Source organism: Balaenoptera physalus (assembly GCF_965194825.1).
Source record: "Balaenoptera physalus genome assembly, chromosome: 10".
Taxonomy (NCBI): Eukaryota; Metazoa; Chordata; class Mammalia; order Artiodactyla; family Balaenopteridae; genus Balaenoptera; species Balaenoptera physalus.
The window spans coordinates 26846862-26872306 of NC_138889.1; the positions used below are offsets into that span (position 1 = coordinate 26846862).

The 25445-nt window shown below is 38.1% G+C and overlaps 1 protein-coding gene across 9 annotated transcripts in view; it reads right to left on the reverse strand.

Moving 5' to 3' along the window:
• The window catches only part of ELMOD1 (ELMO domain containing 1), a 129702-nt gene that overhangs the window by 18372 nt on the left and 85885 nt on the right, over positions 1–25445 (reverse strand). For all 9 annotated transcript variants that reach the window (XM_082409514.1, XM_082409515.1, XM_082409517.1 and 6 more), the window contains 2 exons: positions 23884–24013; positions 2535–2668 (listed from right to left, as the gene is read on the reverse strand). In XM_082409514.1, the coding sequence (XP_082265640.1) occupies positions 2535–2668; positions 23884–24013 (264 nt within the window). The remainder of the gene's footprint in view (positions 1–2534; positions 2669–23883; positions 24014–25445) is intronic.

A 25445-nucleotide genomic window follows, 5' to 3' on the forward strand; every position in this document is an offset into this window, starting at 1 on the left:
ACATTTAAAAATTGTATAAAAAATTTACCATCTTAAAAAAAAAGCATGGGCGATTATTAAACTTTCTAAATTTAAAATAAAAGATCTTGGGAAATGGGTGCCATTAAAAATGCCATTTTTTCTTTTAAAAATATATCACTATCCTCACTAGTAGGGTAGTGTCAAAGGACACAACAACCAACCTAAAAGGACTCCTTTTTTCTTGAAAAATAATGGCTACAAATGACCCAATTTAAGCATGAAAAAAATAATGAGCACAATTATTAAATCACATCAACATACAAAAACCAGGAGTTAAAGTGATAATTTAAAAATATAAAGCAAAAAAAAAAAAGTTTGATCACTAACAAGGGGACTAGGGCATCAATTCCTCACTCTGAAAATTGGCAACTTATTTACTTGAGCAGCTGTCCTGCCTATATTTTAATTAATTTATTTTATTTATTTAAAAAAAATTTTTTTTTGGCTGTGCTGTGCCTTTGTTGTTGCGTGTGGGCTTTCTCTAGTTGGCGGTGAGCGCGGGGCTACTCTTCATTGCAGTGCGCAGGCTTCTCATTGCGGTGGCTTCTCTTGTTCAGGAGCATGGGCGCTAGGCATGCGGGCTTCAGTAGTTATGGCACCCGGGCTCAGTAGCTGTGACTCGCAGGCCCTAGAGCACAGGCTCAGTAGTTGTGGCACATGGGCTTAGTTGCTCTGCAGCATGTGGGATCTCCCTGAACCAGGGTTTGAACCCATGTCCCCTGCATTGGCAGGCGGATTCTTTTTTTTTTAAAGATTGATTGATTGATTGATTGATTGCTATGTTGGGTCTTCGTTTCTGTGCTAGGGCTTTCTCTAGTTGTGGCAAGTGGGGGCCACTCTTCATCGCGGTGTGCAGGCCTCTCACTATCGTGGCCTCTCTTGTTGCGGAGCACAGGCTCCAGATGCGCAGGCTCAGTAGTTGTGGCTCACGGGCCTAGTTGCTCCACAGCATGTGGGATCCTCCCAGACCAGGGCTCGAACCCGTGTCCCCTGCATAGCAAGCAGACTCTCAACCACCGCGCCACCAGGGAAGCCCTGGCAGGCGGATTCTTAACCACTGTGCCACCAAGGAAGCCCCCTGCCTATATTTTAGAGAAACCAAATAACCGTATTTAATAAAGGAAACTGTCTTTACAGAATTTTAGGCAACAACTGTGGGAAGAATAACAGAATTAGAAAAGCACTCTTTGCACAATTAATTGGTTCAGTGAAGATAACTGGAGGAAATGGTTAGATAAAGGGCTGATGGGGACTTTATAACGGAGCCATCAGGCTGTGATTCCTCTGATCCATCTCAGCATAAGACTGAGAGTGGGGATGCTGCAGGCCTCCCACCAAGATGTTAGCATGAACCTATTCAAGCCTTTCCGAGTACCTCTGATTTTCAGGGCATACCGGGGATGGGTACAAATGAAAACAGACAAATACAAATTGTGGGATATTTTATAGGACAGTTGACCTAGGATTTTGCATGAATTAATGACATGATGGAGGGGCAAAAGGAGAGGACAGAGGGGGAGAGACTGACTTAATTAAAAAGGACCAGAGAGCAAAGTAGAAATAGAGACTCAGAGGTAGAGAACAAACGTATGTCTACCAAGAGGGCAAGGTGGGGGGTGAATTGGGAGATTGGGATTGACATATATACTCTATTGATACTATGTATAAAATAGATAACAAACAACGAGAACCTACTGTATAGCTCAGGGAACTCTATGCTCTGTGGTAACCTAAATGGGAAGGAAATCCAAAAACGAGGGGATATATGTATACATATAGCTGATTCACTGTGCTGTACAACAGAAACTAACAGAACATTGTAAAGCAACTATACTCCAATATAAATTAATTAAAGAAAAATAAGATGACAAAAAAAAAAAAAACGAGAGAGATATAATCACTAAGTGCAATGCATAGATCTTACATGGAACTGGATCAGATCAAACCAGCTGTAACAAGACATATTTGAGAGAATTGGGAAATTTGAATATGGTCAGGATATAGATGATACCAAAGAATCATTGTTAATTTTGTTAGGTGTAATAATGTCATTGGGGTTAATGTAAGGTAATATTGATGTCTTTTAGAGCTATATATTGAAATATTAGGGTGAAACAACAAACAGTATAGGATTTTCATTAACACACTTCTACCAAAAAAACAAGTGTTGCAAGTATTTCAAAATCGCAATAGTTACTGAATCTGGGTGATCAGTGTAAAGGGAGTTCTTTATAATCGTTCCTCTGTTTTTGAATATAATTGAAATTTTTCATAATAAAAAATTAAAAATAAATTTGAGATTTGTTTAAAAGAATCCATGAAGTTTGCCAGATAAAAGGAAGATGGTAGTAGCTTTTTAAATTTTATGAACCTGAGTTCAAGTCAGAGGACTTGAATGTTTTCCTAGAGTCTCCTGGTAAGTGGCTTTTGGGACTAATAAATCAACTTTGACATTTCAGTATGAGGAGACCAGGACATCACTTTAAAACTCAACCATTCTTCATTTTACTTACTGCAAATTGTACAGTCCCAAAAGTCCCATTCCTCGAAAATCTGTTTTAGGATCATCACCTTGGAAACCAATTTCACACCACTGCTTAGAAATCCGGGATTCCAGCGGAGTATTGGGCTTCAAGAATTTCCATAACTGAAGAAAAGAAAAAAATTAGCCTGTTGATATACACAAATATAATACTCTTCCTTATTGACTGAAATTTAGTAAACTACATTATTAAAAGGAACTTTGGAAATCAGAATATATGCAAATACATTACAATTGAAGATTTGATCATCTTTCAATTATCTATGACAGCAGCTCTCAAAGTATGATCAAAAGACTCCTAGGAGGGACCCTAAGACCTTTTCAGAGAGCCTGGGAGGTTAAAAACTATTTTGCAATAAAACTAAGAGGTTACTTGTCTTTCACTCTCATCTTCTCATAAGAATACAGTGGAATTTTCCAGAGGCTGAATTATATGTGATGATCTCATTGCTCTGAAGGCAATGGAATGTACACTTGTATATTTTGGTGTTTTTAATCTTTCTGTTTTAGCTCGTAAACAGAAATGTGTGTGTGTGTGTATGTATATATGTGTGCGTGTGTGTGTGTGTGTATATATATATATATACACACACACATACATATGTATGTATGTATAAATATATACACATACACACAATCTTCTACAAAAGTTCTTTGGAGTCTTCAAAAATATTTAAGAGAATAAAGGGAAGGGGAGAAGAGGAAAAAATTTGAGGGTATGCATTATTCAAATCCTCAGATGATTATCTCACTTTATAAACAAAACTTTTAGCAGCATTGTTAATAAAAAGAGAAGTGAACTGATGAGTTTCATTTCTCATCTATAACAAGGGTAAGAGTAAACAAGCATCATATAGCTGAATAAAGAAAGATCAGTAGGGAGACCTTCAAGAGGGCAGAAGAGTAAGACGCGGAGATCACCTTCCTCCCCACAAATACATCAGAAATACATCTACATGTGGAACAACTCCTACAGAACATCTACGGAACGCTGGCAGAAGACCTCAGGCCTCCCCAAAAGCAAAAAACTCCCCACGTACCTGGGTAGGGCAAAAGAAAAAAGAAAAAACAGAAACAAAAGAATAGGGACGGAACCTGCACCAGTGGGAGGAAGCTGGGAAGGTGGGAAAGTTTCCACACACTAGGAAGCTGCTTCACTGGCAGAGACGGCGGGTGGTGGGGTGGGGGGTGGAGCTTTGGAACCATGGAGGAGAGCACAGCAACAGGGGTGCAGAGGGCAAAGCAGAGAGATTCCCGCACAGAGGATCAGTGCCAACCAGCACTCACCAGCCTGAGAGGCTTGTCTGCTCACCTGCAGGGGTGGGCAGGGGCTGGGAGCTGAGGCTCCAGCTTCTGAGGTCAGATCACAGTGAGAGGACAGGGGTTGGCTGTGTGAACACAGCCTGAAGGGGGCTAGTGTGCTACAGGTAGCCAGGAGAAAAAGAAACTTTTTCTTGCCTCTTTGTTTCCCGGTGCGCGAGGAGAGGGGATTAAGAGCACAGCCTAAACGAGCTCCAGAGACGGGTGTGAGCCTCGGCTAGAAGCGCAGACCCCAGAGACGGGCATGAGATGCTAAGGCTGCTGCTGCAGCCACCAAGAAGCCTGTGTGCAAGCACAGGTCACTATCCACACCTCCACTCCCGGGAGCCTGTGCAGCCCACCACTGCCAGAGTCCTGTGATCCAGAGACAACTTCCCCGGGAAAACACATGGTGCAGCTCAGGCTCTTGCAACGTTATGCTGGCCTCTGCCGCCGCAGGCTCACCCCACATTCCATACCCCTCCCTTCCCCCTGCACCCCGCCGTCTGAGTGAGCCAGAACCCCCTAATCAGCTGCTACTTTAACCCTGTCCTGCCTGAGTGAAGAACAGATGCCCTCAGGTGTCCTACACGCAAAGGCGGAGCCAAATCCAAAGCTGAACCCCAGGAGCTGTGCGAACAAAGAAGAGAAAGGGAAATCTCTCTCAGCAGCCTCAGGATCAGCAGATTAAATCTCTACGATCAACTTGATGTACCCTGCATCTGTGGGATGGCTGAATAGACAATGAATCATCCCAAATTGAGGTGGTGGACTTTGGGAGCAATGATATATATATATTTTTCCTTTTTCTCTTTTTGTGAGTGTGTATGTGTATACTTCTATGTGTGATTTTGTCTGTATAGCTTTGCTTTTACCATTTGTCCTAGGGTTATGACTGTCCTTTTTTCTTTTAGTATAGTTTTTAGCACTTGATATCATTGGTGGGTTTGTTTTTTGGTTTGGTTGCTCACTTCTTTCCTTCTTTTTTTATTTTTAATAATTATTTTTTATTTTAATAACTTTATTTTATTTTATTTATTTATTTTTCCTTTCTTTCTTTCTTTTTTTCTCCCTTTTATTCTGAGCCGCGAGGCTGACAGGGTCTTGGTGCTCCGGCTGGGTGTCAGCCCTGTGCCTCTGATGTGGGAGAGCTGAGTTCAGGACATTGGTACACCAGAGACCCCCACAGCTCCATGTAATATCAAATGTCAAAAATCTCCCAGAGATCTCCATCTCAACGCCAAGACCCAGCTCCACTCAATGACCAGCAAGCTGCAATGCTGAACACCCTATGCCAAACAACTAGCAAGACAGGAACACAACCCTACCCACTAGCACAAAGGCTGCCTAAAATCATAATAAGGTCACAGACACCCCAAAACACACCACCAGACGTGGATCTGCCCACCAGAAAGACAAGATCCAGCCTTATCCAACAGAACACAGGGACTAGTCCCCTCCACCAGGAAGCTGACACAACCCATTGAACCAACCTTAGCCCCTGGGGGAACTACAAACCTGCAGCCTGTGAAAAGGACACCCCAGACACAGTAAGTTAAGCAAAATTAGAAGATAGAGAAACACACAGCAGGTGAAGGAAAAAGGTAAAAACCCACCAGAGCAAAAAAATGAAGAGGAAATAAGCAGTCTACCTGAAAAAGATTTCAGAGTAATGATAGTAAAGATGATCCCAAATCCTGGAAATAGAATGGAGAAAGTACAAGAAAAGTTTAACAAGGACCTAGAAGAACTAAAGAGCAAACAAACAATGCAGAACAACACAGTAAATGAAATTAAAAATGATCTACAAGGAATCAATATCAGAAAAACTGAGGCAGAAGAACAGATAAGTGACCTGGAAGATAAAATAGTGGAAATAACTACTGCAGAGCAGAATAAAGAAAAAAGAATGAAAAGAATTGAGGACAGTCTCAGAGACCTCTGGGACAACATTAAACGCACCAACATTTGAATTGTAGGGGTCACAGAAGAAGAAGAGAAAAAGAAAGGGACTGAGAAGATATTTGAAGAGATTATAGTTGAAAACTTCCCTAATATGGGGAAGGAAATAGTTAATCAAGTCAAGGAAGTGCACAGAGTCCCATACAGGATAAATCCAAGGAGAAACACGTCAAGACACATATTAATCAAACTATCAAAAATTCAATACCATGAAAAAATATTAAAAGCAGCAAGGGAAAACAACAAATAACATACAAGGGAATCCCCATAAGGTTAACGGCTGAACTTTCAGCAGAAACTCTGAAAGCCAGAAGGGAGTGGCAGGACACATTTAAAGTGATGAAAGGGAAAAACCTACAACCAAGATTACTCTACCCAGCAAGGATCTCATTCAGATTTGACAGAGAAATTAAAACCTTTACAGACAAGCAAAAGCTAAGAGAATTCAGCACCACAAAACCAGCTTTACAACAAATGCTAAGGGAACTTCTCTAGGCAGGAAACATGACAGAAGGAAAAGACCTACAATAAGAAACCTAAAACAATTAAGAAAATGGTCATAGAAACATACATATCAATAATTACCTTAAATGTAAATGGATTAAATGTTCGAACCAAAAGACATAGACTGGATGAATGGATACAAAAACAAGATCCATATATATGCTGTCTACAAGAGACCCACTCCAGACCTAGGGACACATACAGACTGAAAGTGAGGAGATGGAAAAAGATATTCCATGCAAATGGAAATCAAAAGAAAGCTGGAGTAGCAATTTTCATATCAGACAAAATAGACTTTAAAACAAAGACTATTACAAGAGACAAAGAAGGACGTGACATAATGATCAAGGGATCAATCCAAGAAGAAGATATAACAATTGTAAATATTTATGCACCCAACATAGGAGCACCTCAATACATAAGGCAAATGTTAACAGCCATAAAAAGGGAAATCGACAGTAAGACAATCATACTAGGGGACTTTAACACCCCATTTTCACCAATGGACAGATCATCCAAAATGAAAATAAATAAGGAAACACAGGCTTTAAATGATACATTAAACAAGATGGACTTAATCGATATTTATAGGACCTTCCATCCAAAAACAACAGAATACACTTTCTTCTCAAGTGCTCATGGAACATTCTCCAGGATAGATCATATCTTGGGTCACAAATCAAGCCTTGGTAAATTTAAGAAAATTGAAATCATATCAAGTATCTTTTCTGACCACAACGCTATGAGACTAGGTATCAATTACAGGAAAAATCTGTAAAAAATACAAACACATGGAGGCTAAACAATACACTACTTAATAACCAAGAGATCACTGAAGAAATCAAAGAGGAAATAAAAAAATACCTAGAAACAAATGACAATGAAAATACGACGACCCAAAACCTATGGGAAGCAGCAAAAGCAGTTCTAAGGGGGAAGTTTAGAGCAATACAATTCTACCTCTAGAAACAAGAAACATCTGAAATAAACAACCTAACCTTACACCTAAAGCAATTAGAGAAAGAAGAATAACAAAACTCCAAAGTTAGCCAAAGGAAAGAAATCATAAAGATCAGACCATAAATAAATGAAAAAGAAATGAAGGAAACAATAGCAAAGATCAATAAAACTAAAAGCTGGTTCTTTGAGAAGATAAACAAAATTGATAAACCATTAGCCAGACTCATCAAGAAAAAAAGGGACAAGACTCAAATCAACAGAATTAGAAATGAAAAAGGAGAACTAACATCTGACACTATAGAGATACAAAGGATCATGAGAGATTACTACAAGCAACTATATGCCAATAAAATGGACAACCTGGAAGAAATGGACAAATTCTTAAAAAAGCACAACATTCCAAGACTGAACCAGGAAGAAACAGAAAATATAAACATAACAATCACAATCACTGAAATTGAAACTGTGATTAAAAATCTTCCAGCAAACAAAAGCCCAGGACCAGATGGCTTCACAGGTGAATTGTACCAAACATTTAGAGCAGAGCTAACACATATCCTTCTCAAACTCTTCCAAAATATAGCAGAGGGAGAGCACTCCCAAACTCATTCTACAAGGCCACCATCACCCTTATACCAAAACCAGACAAAGATGTCACAAAGAAAGAAAACTACAGGCCAATATCACTGATGAACATAGATGCAAAAATCCTCAACAAAATACTAGCAAACAAAATCCAACAGCACATTAAAAGGATCATACACCATGATCAAGCGGGGTTTATCCCAGGAATGCAAGGATTCTTCAATATACGCAAATCAATCAATGTGATACACCATATTAACAAATTGAAGAATAAAAACCATATCATCCTCTCAGTAGATGCTCAAAAACTTTTGACAAAATTCAACACCCATTTATGATAAAAACCCTCCAGAAAGTAGCCATAGAAGGAACTTACTTCAACATAATAAAGGTCATATATGACAAACCCACAGCCAACATCTTCCTCAATAGTGAAAAACTGAAACCATTTCCACTAAGATCAGGAACAAGACAAGGTTGCCCACTCTCACCACTATTATTCAACATTGTTTTGGAAGATTTAGCCACAGAAATCAGAGAAGAAAAAGAAATAAAAGGAATCCAAATCGGAAAAGAAGAAGTAAAACTGTCACTGTTTGCAGATGACATGATACTATACATAGAGAATCCTAAAGATGCTACCAGGAAACTACTAGAGCTCATCAATGAATTTGGTAAAGTAGCAGGATACAAAATTAGTGCACAGAAATCTCTTGCATTCCTATACACTAATGATGAAAAATGTGATAAGGAAATTAAGGAAACACTCCCGTTTACCATTGCAACAAAAAGAATAAAATACCTAGGAATAAACCTATCTAAGGAGACCAAAGGCCTGTATGCAGAAAACGATAAGACACTGATGAATAAAATCAAAGATGATACAAACAGATGGAGAGATATACCATGTTCTTGGATGGGAAGAATCAACATTGTGAAAATGACTGTATTACCCAATGCAATCTACAGATTCAATGCAATCCCTACCAAACTACCAATGGCATTTTTCACAGAACTAGAACAAAAAATTTCACAATTTGTGTGGAAACACAAAAGACCACAAACAGCCAAAGCAATCTTGAGAGAGGAAAATGGAGTTGGAGGAATCAGGTTCCCTGACTTCAGACTATACTACAAAGCTACAGTAATGAAGACAATATGGTACTGGCACAAAAACAGAAATATTCTGTTCAGTGGAACAGGATAGAAAGCCCAGAGATAAACCCACGCATATATGGTCACCTTATTTTTGATAAAGGAGGCAAGAATATTCAATAGAGAAAGGACAGCCTCTTCCATAAATGGTGCTGGGAAAACTGGACAGCTACATGTAAAAGAATGAAATTAGAACACTCCGTAACACCATACACAAAAATAAACTCAAAATGGATTAAAGACCTAAATGTAAGGTGTATAAAGCTATAAATCTCTTAGAGGAAAACATAGGCAGAACACTCTATGACATAAATCACAGCAAGATCGTTTTTGACCCACCTCCTAGAGAAATGGAAATAAAAACAAAAGTAGACAAATGGGACCTAATGAAACTTAAAAGCTTTTGCACAGCAAAGGAAAACATAAACAAGAAGAAAAGACAACCCTCAGAATGGGAGAAAATATCTGCAAATGGAGCAATTGACAAAGAATTAATCTCCAAAATTTACAAGCAGTTCATGCAGCTCAATACCAAAAAAACAAACAACCCAATCCAAAAATGGGCAGAAGACCTAAATAGACATTTCTCCAAAGAAGATATACAGATTGCCAACAAACACATGAAAGAATGCTCAACATCATTAATCCTTAGAGAAATGCAAATGAAAACTATAATGAGGTACCACCTCACACCAGTCAGAATGGCCATCATCAAAAAATCTACAAACAATAAATGCTGGAGAGGGTGTGGAGAAAAGGGAACCCTCTTGCACTGTTGGTGGGAATATAAATTGATACAGCCACTATGGAGAACAGTATGGAGGTTCCTTAAAAAACTAAAAATAGAACTACCATATGACCCAGCAATCCCACTACTGGGCATATACCCTGAGAAAACCATAGTTCAAAAAGAGTCATGTACCACAATGTTCATTGCAGCACTATTTACAATAGCCAGGGCATGGAAGCACCTAAGTGTCCATCAACAGATGAATGGATAAAGAAGATGTGGCACATATATACAATGGAATATTACTCAGCCATAAAAAGAAACAAAACTGAGTTATTTGTAGTGAGGTGGATGGGCCTAGAGTCTGTCATACGGAATGAAGTAAGTCAGAAAGAGAAAAACAAATACCGTATGCTAAAACATATATATGGAATCTAAAAAAAAAAAAATGGTCATGAAGAACCTAGGGGCAGGATGGGAATAAAGATGCAGACCTACTAGAGAATGGACTTGAGGATACGGGGAGGGGGAAGGGTAAGCTGGGACAAACTGAGAGAGTGGCATGGACATATACACTACCAAACATAAAATCGATATCTAGTGGGAAGCAGCTGCATAGCACAGGGAGATCAGCTCGGTGCTTTGTGACCACCTAGACGGGTGGGATAGGGAGGGTGGGAGGGAGAGAGACACAAGAGGGAGGAGATACGGGGATATATGTATATGTATAGCTGATTCACTTTGTTATAAAGCAGAAACTAACACACCATTGTAAAGCAATTATACTCCAATAAAGATGTTAAAAAATAAATAAATAAGTAAATAAACAAACTAAAAAAGTAGAAAAAAAAAGAAAAATCAGTCATGTTCATGAATAAACCTCAAAAGTTATTATCATCTTTAAGAGTTACCTAAAATAATTTTAATTATGATCAATTATATTTTAATGGACAAATAGAAATTCTAAACACTATGCTCTTCACTGCTTAAGAAACTGGTTGTACTTTTTAAACTTTGTATAGAAAGATAGACTCAGCACATATCATTACTTGAGAGAGGGAGAAAGTCTGAGACCCACAACTGTATAAACATGTAATTTCAAAACATAAGTTCTTTCTAGTAAATAAAGACAGGCATGTAAACAAATTTACTTTTTAGACTATTAATAATATTTTATATTATATCTTCATTATCGACAGGGACATATATAAAATTTCCTATTACTACTTAAGACATAATTCATCTTTTTTTTGAATTTTATTCTTTTATTTTTTTTATACAGCAGGTTCTTATTAGTTATCTATTTTATACATATTAGTGTATATATGTCAATCCCAATCTCCCAATTCATACCACCACCACCACCCTCTCCCCACACCGCTTTCCCCCCTTGGTGTCCATACGTTTGTTGTCTACATCTGTGTCTCTATTTCTGTCTTGCAAAATGGTTCATCTGTACCATTTTTCTAGATTCCACATATATGCGTTAATATACGATATTTATTTTTCTCTTTCTGGCTTACTGCACTCTGTATGACAGTCTCTAGGTCCATCCATGTCTCTACAAATGACCCAATTTCGTTCCTTTTTATGGCTGAGTAATATTCCATTGTATACATGTACCACATCTTCTTTATCCATTTGTCTGTTGATGGGCATTTAACTTGTTTCCATGCCCTGGCTATTGTAAATAGTGCTGCAATGAACATTGGGGTGCATGTCTCTTTTTGAATTATGGTTTTCTCAGGGTATATGCCCAGTAGTGGGATTGCTGGGTCATATGGTAGTTCTATTTTTAGTTTTTTAAGGAACCTCCATACTGTTCTCCATAGTGGCTGTATCAATTTACGTTCCCACCAATAATGAAATAGGGTTCTTTTTTCTCCACACCCTCTCCAGCATTTGTTGTTTGTAGACTTTCTGATGATGCCCATTCTAACTGGTGTGCGGTGATACCTCTTTGCAGTTTTGATTTGCATTTTTCTAATAATTAGTGATGTTGAGCAGCTTTTCATGTGCCTCTTGGCCATCTGTATGTCTTCTTTCGAGAAATGTCTATTTAGGTCTTCTGCCCATTTTTTGATTGGGTTGTTTGTTTTTTTAATATTGAGCTGCATGACATAATTCATCTTTTAAATTGCTAATTCTACGTTATATGGATTTTAAAGCTTAAACAGAACAGTAATACACAAACATCTTGCTTTATAGTGAACTCTCACATTTGACATAGTATAAAGCAATGTCCAAGACAGGAAATACTAACCAAAACAAAGTTGTAATTCATCAAATTTATTTTAGGCAGTAATCCAAAATTACTTATTATTCAAATGATACAATATTTTATGTTTTAGCACAATAGGTAAATTCAATCTAAAGGGTGAGAGAAAAATTTCAGAGGAAAGAAAGTAAATCTATCATGCTTGAAAGCAAAACATTGGTATAAGAAATCTCTTTTTATATTGTACATATAAGAATTTGCCAGTGCTCTGTATTCTTCAAAACAGAAAAAGTTTTAATTCATCAGAAGAGTACTAAAAACTGAGAAAAAATGTCTCCTTTAAAAAATCCTTTGGGAACTGATTTGGTTACTGCCACAATGAAAACAAAACAAAACAAAAGGAAACAGATTGCAAAGCTCATCACATTCACCTGAACAATGATTGGAATTAATCTCAGGGCCCTACACAGTTTAAAAATATCAGGTCTCATCAAGTGAGTGGAGTAAAATGGCAACAGCAAGCATTTCATGTCTACAACTAAGTTATAAACCTCCTTCATTCAGGGAATACTTTGGGAGAGTAAAAGGTTTGAATAATAAAATACTTCAAAAATAAATTACAAAAAAGAAATTCTATTTTAATAATTTCATGTACCACAACAAACTAGATGAATGGCTAAAAAGTGTTCTTAATAAGTTCTTAATACTGTCTGCTTTAACACAGGTCACTTTCATGGAAAATGAAAGTCGATTATGCTAAACCACTTATATGAAATACTACCAAGTATTACATTTCCTGTAAGAATTCTTGAGTTACTGGATTCTCTTCTGATAGATAAGTTCTTCCTTGAAAAATAAAGGGAGGCGGGAGGGTAGCTCTGAAAGGTTAGGTCATTTCTTGTACCTAGGAAGCTGACTGGAAATCTGAACTAAGGTGGTGGGCCTCTGGTGGGGGGATCTGAGGAGTCTAGCCATCTAAAGCTGTACTACTGGGAGTAGAGTTATTACAAAGCCACCTGCCAAGTGCAGGAGATGAGAGCTAGGAAGGGTGATTCCCATGGCAGGTGACAAGCTACAGATGTGGAGGCTGCACGCTGAGTCAGCCCATCATCCGTCATGGCCTGTGCTCTGTTTAATTCTCTTCTCTTTTCATTCAGTGTTTATCTCAAGCTTATTTGCACACTTCTGGCCTGTCTCAGGTCTGCTGCAGAACAGAAAGAGCAAGGGCATTTGTCCTTCCATTCATTCTAGGAGAAGCAGCTCTACCCATCAGGAGATCTTTTAATTCTGGATTATATTTTTTTCTATTAAGTACTTGAATCCACCTAAATTTTTACCTTTACTATTAATTTGGTTAGAAAACATTTAATAGAAATGTCCATTTGAATAAATCATATGGACAGTGGTACATGAATATAAAGTGATGTAATCAGTTTTATCCCAGCCTATGTTTAAACAACCATAAAATCCAGGTTTCTTTTTCATAGTTTGTAAGTAGAAACACTGATAATGGTCTCCTATGTTTATATAAATGAAAGCAATTAAACAATATGGCAATATATCACCCAAGCCTCTAAACCAGGGGTCAGCAAACTTTGCCTATAAAGAGCTAGATAGTAAATATTTTAGGCTTTGTTGGCCATAAGGTCACTGCCACAACTATTTAATTTTGCCAATGGAGTACAAAAGCAGCCAAAGACAACATATAACTGAATGAGCGTGGATGTGTTCCTATAAAACCTTACTTAGAAAAATGGATGGCAGGTCAGATTTGACCTACAGGCCTTAATTTGCTTACCCTAGCTCTAAACAATTTCATGAAGTAGATAACAAGGGTATAATTACCCATTTTAAAGATGAAGAAGCCTAAGCTCAAGAAGTTAAATACAAACCATGGGCCAGCCTCTGGAAATACAAATGTGAACAAGACATGGTTTTTCCCTCAAGAGATAGTGTAGTGCAGGAATTAAGAGCCCTTTCTAACTATGTGAAAAATGAGGATAATACCAATATCTCACTGCAAGGTTATTGTGACAATTAAATGAAATAATGCTATAAAACACTTACTTTAACAATTGGCACATACTAAACACTCAATGAATGTGTTATTATTATTGATTTTATTATCAGATGTGGAATTTGAATTAACAGAAGAGAATAAAGATCTCACTCCTGAATTTGCTAGAGAAGATTTCAAAACTCAATGAGTAACAATTTTTTAAAAAGAGCCAGATTCTACTGTGAGAATAATGGGTAACAGGGAACCGCATGAGCAAATACCTGGGTATATAGGATGGCATGGGTCATGGTGAATGACAGAGCATGGAGGAAACAGACTGTACATAATGGGATAGAGGAGAAATAGCTTAAAGAAATAAACTGGAAAGGGTCCAAAATGCATGCTAAGATGCATGGGTTTTCTACGATCAGACATAGAGAACCTGAAGTTTGTAACCTAGAGAATAACATGACTAGATAATCCCTCCGGTGGTACTTTAGAAGATGGAAGGGAGGAGGCTAATGGTTAGTGGCAGAATTAAAAGGCTATTTTAATAGTTCAGGTTGGAGATTATGGCTAGAATAAGGCAGTGGGAAGAGAAAACATTTGAGAGGTATTTTGGAGAAGCTCTATGGATAAGATTTAGTGATTTTTGTAGATGCAGAGTACCTCCCCAATTAGACTGCAAGCCACTTGAGTATAGAAAAGATGCCTTCCCTCAAAGTGCCTATTGTAGGGGTGAAGAGTCCTGGCTTTATAATATACTAGCTGTGTGACTCAGAGCCTGGACTGAAATGCTTGTAATTTGCTTATCTCTAAAGTAAACATACCCAAGGTTGGCCAAGATGGCAGAGTAGAAAGACCTTGATCTCACTTCCTCTTACAGGCACACCAAAATCACAACAACCATTGATGAAAAGGATCAAAACCTACCAGAAAAGATCTTCTACAACTAAAGATAAACAGAAGGAACAACAAAAAGATGGTAGGAGTGGGTGGAGTTGCAATATAGTCAAGTCCCATACCCCAGGTGGGTGATCCACAAATGGGAGAATAATTACAAATGCAGAGGTTCTCTCAAAGGAGTGAGAGGCCCAAGCCCCACATCAGACTCCCTAGCCTGGGGGTCTTGCACTGGGAAGATGAGCCCCCAGAGCATTGACTTTGAAGGCCAGCGGGTCTTTCTTTCTGAAGTCTCAAGGGGCTGGGGGAAATAGAGACTTCACTCTTAAAGGGCACACACAAAATCTAACATGCTGCAGGACCCAGGGAAGAAACAGTAATTTGATAGGTGCCTGCTGATCTTGGAGAGTCTTCCAGAGAGGAAGAGGCAACTGCAGCTCACCCTGAGAACATAGACACTTATGTTGATCTTGGAGAGTCTCCCAGAGAGGCAGGAGACAACTGCAGCTCACCCTGAGAACATAGACATTTATGGCTGCTATTTTGGAGAGTTCATTCTACCACATGGACAATGGTGCTGGCAAGCACCATTGTAGAATCCTCCCTCGAGCTAATTAGACCCAGGAACAAGCCTTGCCTTGGCCCAACAGTCTGTAGCACCAGCACTGGGGTACCTCAGGCCAAGGAACTGACTGGATGGAGACACAGCCCCACCCACCAGCAGATAGGCTGCCTTAAGACATCCTAAACCAGCAGCTGCTTCTGGATATGGTCATGCCCACCAGAGAGCCAAGGATCCAGCTCCACCAACCACTGGGCAGGCACCAGTCCAAAAATCACCTGGACCCTGGCCCTGCTCTCCAGGGTACCTGCTCTAGCTTCCAGAGAAGCCTCACCCACCAGAGGAGCAGACAACAGCCACAAGAAAACCACAGTTCCTCAGCCTGCGTACCTGACCTGCCTACCAGTAGGCCAGGCCCCACACTGGGGTCAGCTATGAGCAGGCCAATACAAGCTTCAGGATGCCCCAGACCCTGCACCCAACTGTATCAGGAACTGGCCCCATCCACCAGCAATCTGACACCAGCTCTAGGACCCCTGGGCCCTGCAACCAGACTCTTGGACCTTGACTCCACTCAGCAGTGTGCCAGCACGAGCCTCAGGGCCACCCAGGATTCTGCAGCCAGCTGCCTTCTGACCTAGTCCCACCAACCAGCAGCCAACAGCCCCCACACAAGGCAGAGTCTGGCAACCAACCAGATCAGTGGCCAACCAAGCCTACCAGATTGCCCACATAGTCAGCTCACCACAACAGAAAGACCCATGCAGTCCTCAAAGGGGGAACCCCTAGAGCATATATAGCTCAGGTAAAGAGAGGGAAGTTTGCTGCTGGGATACATAGGACATCTCCTACAAAAAGCCATGACTCCAAGGTTGGGAAATGTAACTAACCTATCAGATTCATAAAAATAAAAACAGCAACCAAGTCACAATGAGGTGACAAAGGAACATGTTCCTAATGAAGGAAAAAGACATAGCTCCAGAAGAAGAAATAAGCGAAGTGGAAATATCCAATCTACTTGAGAAGATATGCAGGCTAGTGATTGTAAAGATGATCAAAGAACTTGGGAGAAGAATGGCTGCACACTACAAGAAGTTAGAAGTTTTTAACAGAGAGTTAGGAAATATAAAGAAAAACTAGAGGTGAAGAATATAGTAGCTGAAATGAAAAATACACTAGAAGAAATAAACAGCAGAGTAAATGATACAGAGGAATGGATCAGCGAGCTGGAATACAGAGTGTGTAAATCACTGATGTTGAAAAGACAAAAAAAAAGCATGAAAAGAAATGACGACAGTTTAATGAGGACCTCTGGGACCTCATCAGGCACACTAATATTTGCATTATAGGGGTCCCAGAAGGAGAACAGAGAGAGAAAGGGGTTGGCTGAGGATATATTTGAAGACATAATAGATGAAAACTTCCCTAACCTGGGAAAGGAAACAGTCACCCAAGTTCAGGAAGCACAGAGAGTTCCATACAGGATTAAATATTAAAAGCAGCAGGGGAAAAGCAACACATTACATACAAGGGAACTCCCATAAGTCTGTCAGCTGATGTTTCAGCAGTAACTCTGCAGGCCAGAAGGGACTGGCATGATATATTTAAAGTGATGAAAGGGAAGAACCTGTAACCAAGAATACTGTATCTGGCAAGGCTCTCATTCAGATTTGATGGAGAAATCAAAAGCTTTATAGACAAGGAAAAGCTAAAAGAGTTCAGCAGCATCAAACCAGCTTTGCAAAAAATGTTAAAAGGACTTCTGTAAGTGAAAAAGAAAGGGCTACAACTAGAAACATGAAAATTACAAGAGGAAAAAGCTCATTGGTAAAGGCAAATGTACAGTAAAGATGGGAAATCTACACACAAAGACAGTGGGAAGGTTAAAAGGCAAAAGTAGTAAAATCATCTACATCCACAATAAGCAGTTAAGGGATACAAAAACAATTAGATGTAAAATATGATTTCAAAAACGGTAATCATGAGGGGAGGAGAGTACAAATGCAGGGTTGTTAAAATGCATTTGAAATTAAGAGATCAGCAACTTAAAACAATCAAGTGCATATATATAATACATAAAATATAAAAACCTCATGGGGACTTCCTTGGTGGTGCAGTGGTTAAGAATCCACCTGCCAGTGCAGGGAACACGGGTTCAATCCCTGGTCCGGGAAGATCCCACATGCCGCGGAGCAACTAAGCCCATGTGCCATAACTACTGAGCCGGCACTCTAGAGCCTGTGAGCCACAACTACTGCGCCCATGTGCCACAACTACTGAAGCCCGCATGTCTAGAGCCCGTGCTCTGCAACAGGAGAAGCAACCACAATGAGAAGCCCACGCACAGCAATGAAGAGTAGCTCCCCCTCACTGCAACTAGAGAAAGCCTGCACACAGCAACGAAGACCCAACGCAGCCAAAATAAAATTTAAAAAAAAAAACCAACAACTAAAAAACAAACAAAAAAAACCTCATGGTAACCACAAACCAAAACTCTATAATAGATACACACAAAAAAGAAAAAGGAATCCAAACATAACACTAAAAATAGTCATCAAATCACAAAAGAAGAGATCAAAGAAGAAAGGAACAAAAAAGAACTACAAAACAACCCTCAAACAATTAACAAAATGGCAAAAAGAACACACTTATCAACAATTACTTTAAATGTAAATGGAATAAGTGCTCTAATCAAAAGATATAGAATGGCTTGGGCTTCCCTGGTGGCACAGTGGTTGGGAATCTGCCTGTCAGTGCAGGGGACATGGGTTCGAGCCCTGGTCTGGGAAGATCCCACATGCCGCAGAGCAACTAAGCCCGTGAGCCACAACTACTGAGCCTGCGCGTCTGGAGCCTGTGCTCCGCAACAAGAAAGGCTGCGATAGTGAGAGGCCCATGCACCACGATGAAGAGTGGCCCCCACTTGCCACAACTAGAGAAAGCCCTTGCACAGAAATGAAGACTCAACACAGCCAAAAATAAATAAATTAATTAATTAATTTAAAAAAAAAGAAATTAACAAAACCAGTCACAAAATAAAATTAAAACTCCATTATAAATTGTAACAATTGCGGCAGTATTTACCATAATTCAAAATATGCATACTTAAAAAAAAAAGATATAGAATGGCTGAATAGGTACAAAAACAAGACCTGTATATATATTGCCTACAAGAGACTCACTTCAGATCTAAGGACACACACAGACTGAATGTGAGGGGTGGAAAAAGGTATTCCATGCAAATGGAAATCAAAAGAAAGCTGGGGTAGCAATACTTATATCAGACAAAATAGGCTTTAAAATACTGGTATAGGATACAAGGAAGGACATTACATAATGATAAAGAGATCAATCCAAGAATAAGATATAACAACTGTAAATATATTTGCACCCAACATAAGAGCACCTAGATACATAAAGTAAATATTAACAATGTAAAGAGAGAAATTGACAGTAACACAATAATAGTAGGGGACTTTAACACCCCATTTACATCAATGGACAGATCCCAGACAGAAAATCAATAAGGAAACACTGGCCTTAAAAGACACATTAGACACATGGACTTTATATATATGCATATATATATATGTATGTATGTATATATACATCCACATATGTGTATGTATGTGTATACACACACACACACACACACACACAATGCATTCCATCCAAAAGTAGCAGAATACACATTCCTTTTGAGCACACATGGAACATTCTCTAGGATAGATCACATGCTGAGCACAAAACAAGCCCCAGTAAGTTTCAGAAAATTGAAATCATATCAAGCATCTTTTCCAACCACAATGCTATGAGACTAGAAATCAACTACAAGAAAAAAACTGCAAAAAACACAAACACAGGGAGACTAAACAATATGCTACTGAACAACCAATGGATCACTGAAGAAATAGAGGAGGAAATTAAAAAGTACCTGGAGACAAATGAAAATGAAAACCCAATGAACCAAAATCTACAGGATGCAGCAAAAGCAGTTCTAAGAGGAAAGTTTATAGCAATACAAGTTTACCTCAGGAAACAAGAAAAATCTCAAATAAACAACCTTATACCAAAAGAACTAGAGAAAGAACAAATAAAATCCAAAGTTAGTAGGAGGGAAAAAAATTATAATGATCAGAGCAGAAATAAATGAAATAGAGTCTAAAGAAACAATAGAAAAGATCAATTAAACTAAGAGCTGGATTTTTGAAAAGATAAACAAATGGATAAACCTTTAGCCAGATTCACCAAGAAAAAAAGAGAAGGAGCCCAAATCAATAAAATCAGAAATGAAGTAGGAGTAATTAAAACTGACACCACAGAAATATAAAGGATCATAAGAGACTACTATGAATAACTGTATGCCAATAAAATGAACAACCTAGAAGAAATGGACAAATTCTTAGAAATGTACGATCTCCCAGGACTGAATGAGGAAGAAATAGAAAATGTGAACAGATCAATTGCCAGTAATGAAATTGAATCAGTAATAAAAAAAACTCTCAACAAACATAAGTCCAGCACCAGCAGTCTCCCAAGGCAATAAAAGTAAAAGCAAAAATAAATAAATGGGGATAATCAAACTTATAAGCTTTGCCCAAAAAAGGAAACCATAAACAAACTGAAAAGACAACCTATGTACTGGGAGAAAATATTTTCAAACAATGTGACTGACAAGGGCTCAATTTCCAAAATATACAAACAGCTCATACAACTCAATGACAAAACAACAAACATCCCAACCAAAAAATGAGCAGAAGATCTAAACAAACATTTCTCCAAGGAAGACATACAGATGGGCAATAGGCACATGAAAAGATGCTCAACATTGCTAATTACTAGAGAAATGCAAATCAAAAATACAATGAGGTATCACCTTACACCAGTCAGAATGGCCATCATTAAAACCTTTACAAATAACAAATGCTGGAGAGGGTGTGGAGGAAAGGGAACCCTCCTACACTGTTGCCGGGAACGTAAACTGGTGCAGCCACCTTGGAAAACAGTGTGGAGGTTCCTCAAAAAACTAAAAATAGAGTTGCCATATGATCCAGTAATCCCACTCCTGGGCATATATCTGGACAAAACTATAATTCAAAAAGATACATGAACCCCAATGTTCATAGCAATATTTACAACAGCCAAGCAATCGCAATAGCAATAGCAATATTTACAACAGCCAAGATACAGAAGCAACCTAAATGTCCATTGACAGATGAGTGCATAAAGAAAGAATACAACTCAGCCATAAAAAAGAATGAAATAATGCTATTTGCAGCAACATGGATGCACCTAGAGATTATCATACTAAGTGAAGTAAGTCAGACAGAGAAAGACAAATACCATATGATATCACTTATATGTGGAATCTAAAATATGACACAAATGAACTTATTTATAAAACAGAAACAGATTCACAGACATAGAGAACAGATTGTGGTAGGGGAGGGATTGATTGGGAGTTTGGGATTAGCAGATGCAAACTATCGTATATGGAATGGATAAACAAGTTCTTACTGCTATATTCAATACCCTGTAATAAACCACAATGGAAAAGAATATATAGATACGTGTGTGTGTATACATATATATATGAAACTGAATCACTTTGTTGTACACCAGAAACTAACACAACATTGTAAATCAACTATACTTCAATAAAAATAAAACTTAAAAAAAAAACCCAATTAAAAAATAGGCAGAAGACCTGAATAGACATTTTTCCTAAGAGGACATAAATTTGGCCAACAGGCACTGAAAAGATGCTCAACATCATTAATCATCAGAGAAATGCAAGTCAAAACCACAATGAGATATCACCTCATGCTTGTCAAAATGGCTATCATCAGAAAGACCACAAATAACAATGTTGATGAGGATGTGGAGAAAAGGGAGCCTTTGTACACTGTTGGTGGTAATATAAATTGGTGCAGTCACTGTGGAGAATAGTATGGCAGCTTCAGAAAACTAAAAATAAAGCTACTATATGACCCAGCAATTCCACTCCTGGGTATATATTTGAAAAACTTGAAAACACTATTTTGAAAGGATACATGCACCCCAATGTTCATAGCAGCATTATTTACAGTTGCCAGGATATGGAAGCAACCTAAGTGTCCATCAGCAGATAAATGGATAAAGAATATGTGGTTATAGGGACATCCCTGGTGGTGCAGTAGTTAAGAATCTGCCTGCCAATGCAGGGGACAAGGGTTCGAGCCTTGGTCGGGGAAGATCCCACATGCTGCGGAGCACCTAAGCCCATGTGCCACAGCTACTGAGCCTGTGCTCTAGAGCCCATGAGCCACAACTACTGACCCCGTGTTCCACAACTACTGAAGCCCATGCACCTAGAACCCATGCCCCACAACAAGAGAAGCCACCGCAATGAGACACCCATGCACCACAATGAAGGGTAGCCCCTGCTCGCCGCAACTAGAGAAAGCCCGCACGCAGCAACGAAGACCCAATGCAGCCAAAAATAAATAAATAAATAAATTTATTTTTATAAAAAAGAATATGTGGTGTATATATATAATGGTGGTATATATATTCAGCCCTAAAAAGAATAAAATTTTGCCATTTGCAGCAACATGGATGGACTTGGAGGTATTATGCTAAGTGAAATAAGTCAGACAGATAAAGACAAATACTGCATGATATCACTTATATATGGAACCTAAAAAAATAAAACAAACTAGTAAATAAAACAAAAAAGAAATAGACTCACAGATATAGAGAACAAACTAGTGGTTAGCAATTGGGAGAGGGAAGCATGGAGGGTCAAGACAGGGGTAGGGGATTAAGAGGTACAAACAACTATGTATAAAATAAGCTACAAGGATATATTGTATAGCACAGGAAATATATCCAATATTTTATAAGTATAAATGGAGTATAACCTTTAAAAATTATGAATCACTATGTTGTATAACCTGAAACATATAATATTGTACACCAACTGTACCTCAATAAAAAATGTTTTTTAAATAAAGTTAATGATGAAAAAAATAAAGATAACTGTCACCTTGCCTACCTCTTATAGCTGTGACTATAAAAAATAATACCTACATACTCAAATTGTGACCACAGGTAAAAGTCATATCATAAAAGTTCTTGACCTGTATCTAATGACTTCAATAATTCATGCATTCAATCATATTTGTTGAAAACCTATGTACCAGCACACATACAACAGATCAACTAAGATGACATATAGCGGGTACCCAAATGTCATTGATTCAGAGGGCATTTCAGCCATTTTAATGAATTGTTCAGGAGCTGTGGCCAGTCTGTTAATTATAACACCTCTTTTCTCTTTCATCACCTCTTATTTCCCACCTTGAGTTCGTTTTATTGAACTTGACTATCTCTATCAGAACATAAAGAAAAAAGCAATCAAAGAGATGAAGCTCAGCCAGTAGGTTGGCTAAAATTAAGCAGAGGAGAAAGGGAAGAAGAAACCATTGGTAAGAATGAGGCCTCTTTAATTTTAATGATTGACATCAGGTCTAGCACTAATTAGTAGAGACAAATGAATCATCTGCTTAACTACCTACATACACAAAAATACACACTCCACACAAAAACACAACAGGATACATTTTTTAAATGGCAGCTTCTATTTACATCTTTCAATAAAATAAAATTAAGGCAGCTAAACAAATGTATTACTCCAATTTCATTACTGCCTTTTTGAATTCTAGGAAAGGACAAAGAAGCATTCCATCCTAAGAAGCATCTATTTTCAGAAATGAATTTATAAAACATTTCAGATGAGTAGTTCTAAAGGTTTGTCTTAATATTTTTTGTCTTAATTTTTTAAAGTTGTATTGATGTGTCATAATACACTATCAGATCAGATCAGATTTTTAAGGTTTTATTTGACAGCCAAGAAGGAGTATTTATAACTGCATATTATTCTTCAAACAGCTTTAATACACCATATGTAAACCCTTACTTACTCTTCTAATACTCAAGTTACATGAATAAATAATCAGCATTAAGATCTTGGGTAATTTCCCCAGGGAGCTATTGTGGAAGCAGAAACCAACTTCATCTTCTTTGATGTCTATTAAAAGTCGTAAATGGAAATCCTAGGTCACTCTTTGACAAATTCTATTTCTCCTATTGGCTTTCAACACAGTTAAACAATCTAAACTTGAGCCAAATGTGAGAGGCCATAGAAATCACCTCTGATGCTTTCTCAGATTCCAAATGAAAATTGGCTTTATATTTAACTTCTCACATGAATTTTCTATTGAACAATTTACCTCCAACATCTGAACCAGCAAGAAAATGTAGGCTTTACCAATTAGTTCAGTGTCCATGTCGTATTCACCTTTGTGCCCCGCCATGTCCAGAGCAGTGCCTAGCACATAGCAGGAGCTTGGCAAACATTAGCTGACCTAAGCGAAGAACTGAAATGTGTTCAAGGACTAACCTTCAAAAGCATTTCTTCATGTTGGGGATTATCAGAGTCATAGGGTTCTCTGCGCAGTTTTTCCACATCTGCAATAAGGTTTCTGTACCCAACAATTTGCAGAAGGCAAGCTTGAAGAGAGATTCCCAACCTAACGTGTTAAAAAATAGAAGAAACACACATGAGGGAAAAAAAACCACATTCTCTGGCATTTGTTCACTTGATGTATGCACAATAGGACTTTTCATATTTATATAATATTTGGAAATTGCTCATATAGGATCTATCTAATAGAAGCACAATTTTTAACTGAAGCTCCACATGGACAGTTGTGGAACTTGGCTAAAATTTACCTCTCATTCCAGCCTTTTCTTAAGCCAAACTGCAATAATATGGCTTAAAAACAAGGAGCTGTTTATGCAAGTGACTTGAAAGATGTAGAAAATATAGGTGATCATGGTTTCTTAGGGATCATTTAGCTCCCTTAGGTAGATATATCAGAAACACTTCAGAAGGGTGTGTGGGGGGAGGTGTCAGTGAGAGAGAGATAAATAGCCCTCAGGGGCTTAGAGGTAAGAAAAATTTTGAAACAAATAAAAACAACAACAATAAAAATACCTCTGCTTGCAGAGCACCCCTGACAGATAAGACAATGGCAAGAGAAAGAACTCAGTACTTTACAAAATTTCCCATTCCATTCTGACTGCTCTACTTGTCTGAATGCCTATTCTTATGCTGAAACAGAATCTGCTTTCTTTATTACTAAGTGGTTCAAACGCTGTTCTCAGAGCAAATTCATTTCCACTTTTCCCTGCCATGCCTATTCATTTTAAGACAGGAAGAATTCTTTCTTCTAGTCTCATCTCCAGGGTTAAAAAAAAAAACAACCAAAAAAAAAAAAAACTCCCCTCTTCCTTCAATTCCTTCTCATGGGACATGGTTTTCAGATGTTTTACTATCTTGCTCAGTCTTCTTGAATGCACAGTTTGTATGATTAACAGTCCCCTTAAAACGTATCACTGGAACAAAAAAGAATCTGGCAAGCATGACATAGAGAGGATAATTACTTCCTGTGATCTGAATGCTGTTTTTCTCTCCTACAACGCAGAAAGTAAAATAGGGTCTCTTTAAGCAATCACATAACATTACAAGTTTATTAAACAGGTGGCTAAATAATCACCAAGATCCTTTTTTCCTATAAACTACTGTTACATAAATTATCTTCCTGTACTCATTTGATGGCATTTTTAAATCTAAAGGTAGTATTTCATGTTTATTTTTTCCTGCTAATTTCTTTATAGTTATTCACTTTTGTGATTCAACAATAGCAATTTCATATGATTCAGCCTAAGAGTTACTGTTCAATATACTCCAACTTCTAATTCACTCACTAAATTTAAGCATTTTTTGCTGGAGTTGGGGGATCACCATAATCACAATGACAGTGTCATAATCATCTTTTTTGGGGGGGATGAGATGTATAGAGGTTAAGTCTAAAGTTGGGGACAATAGAAAAATTTAAGTTTTAGGATTGTATGCTTACTCCAAACATAGAAGGCAGTGTCAGATAACCCAGAATACTA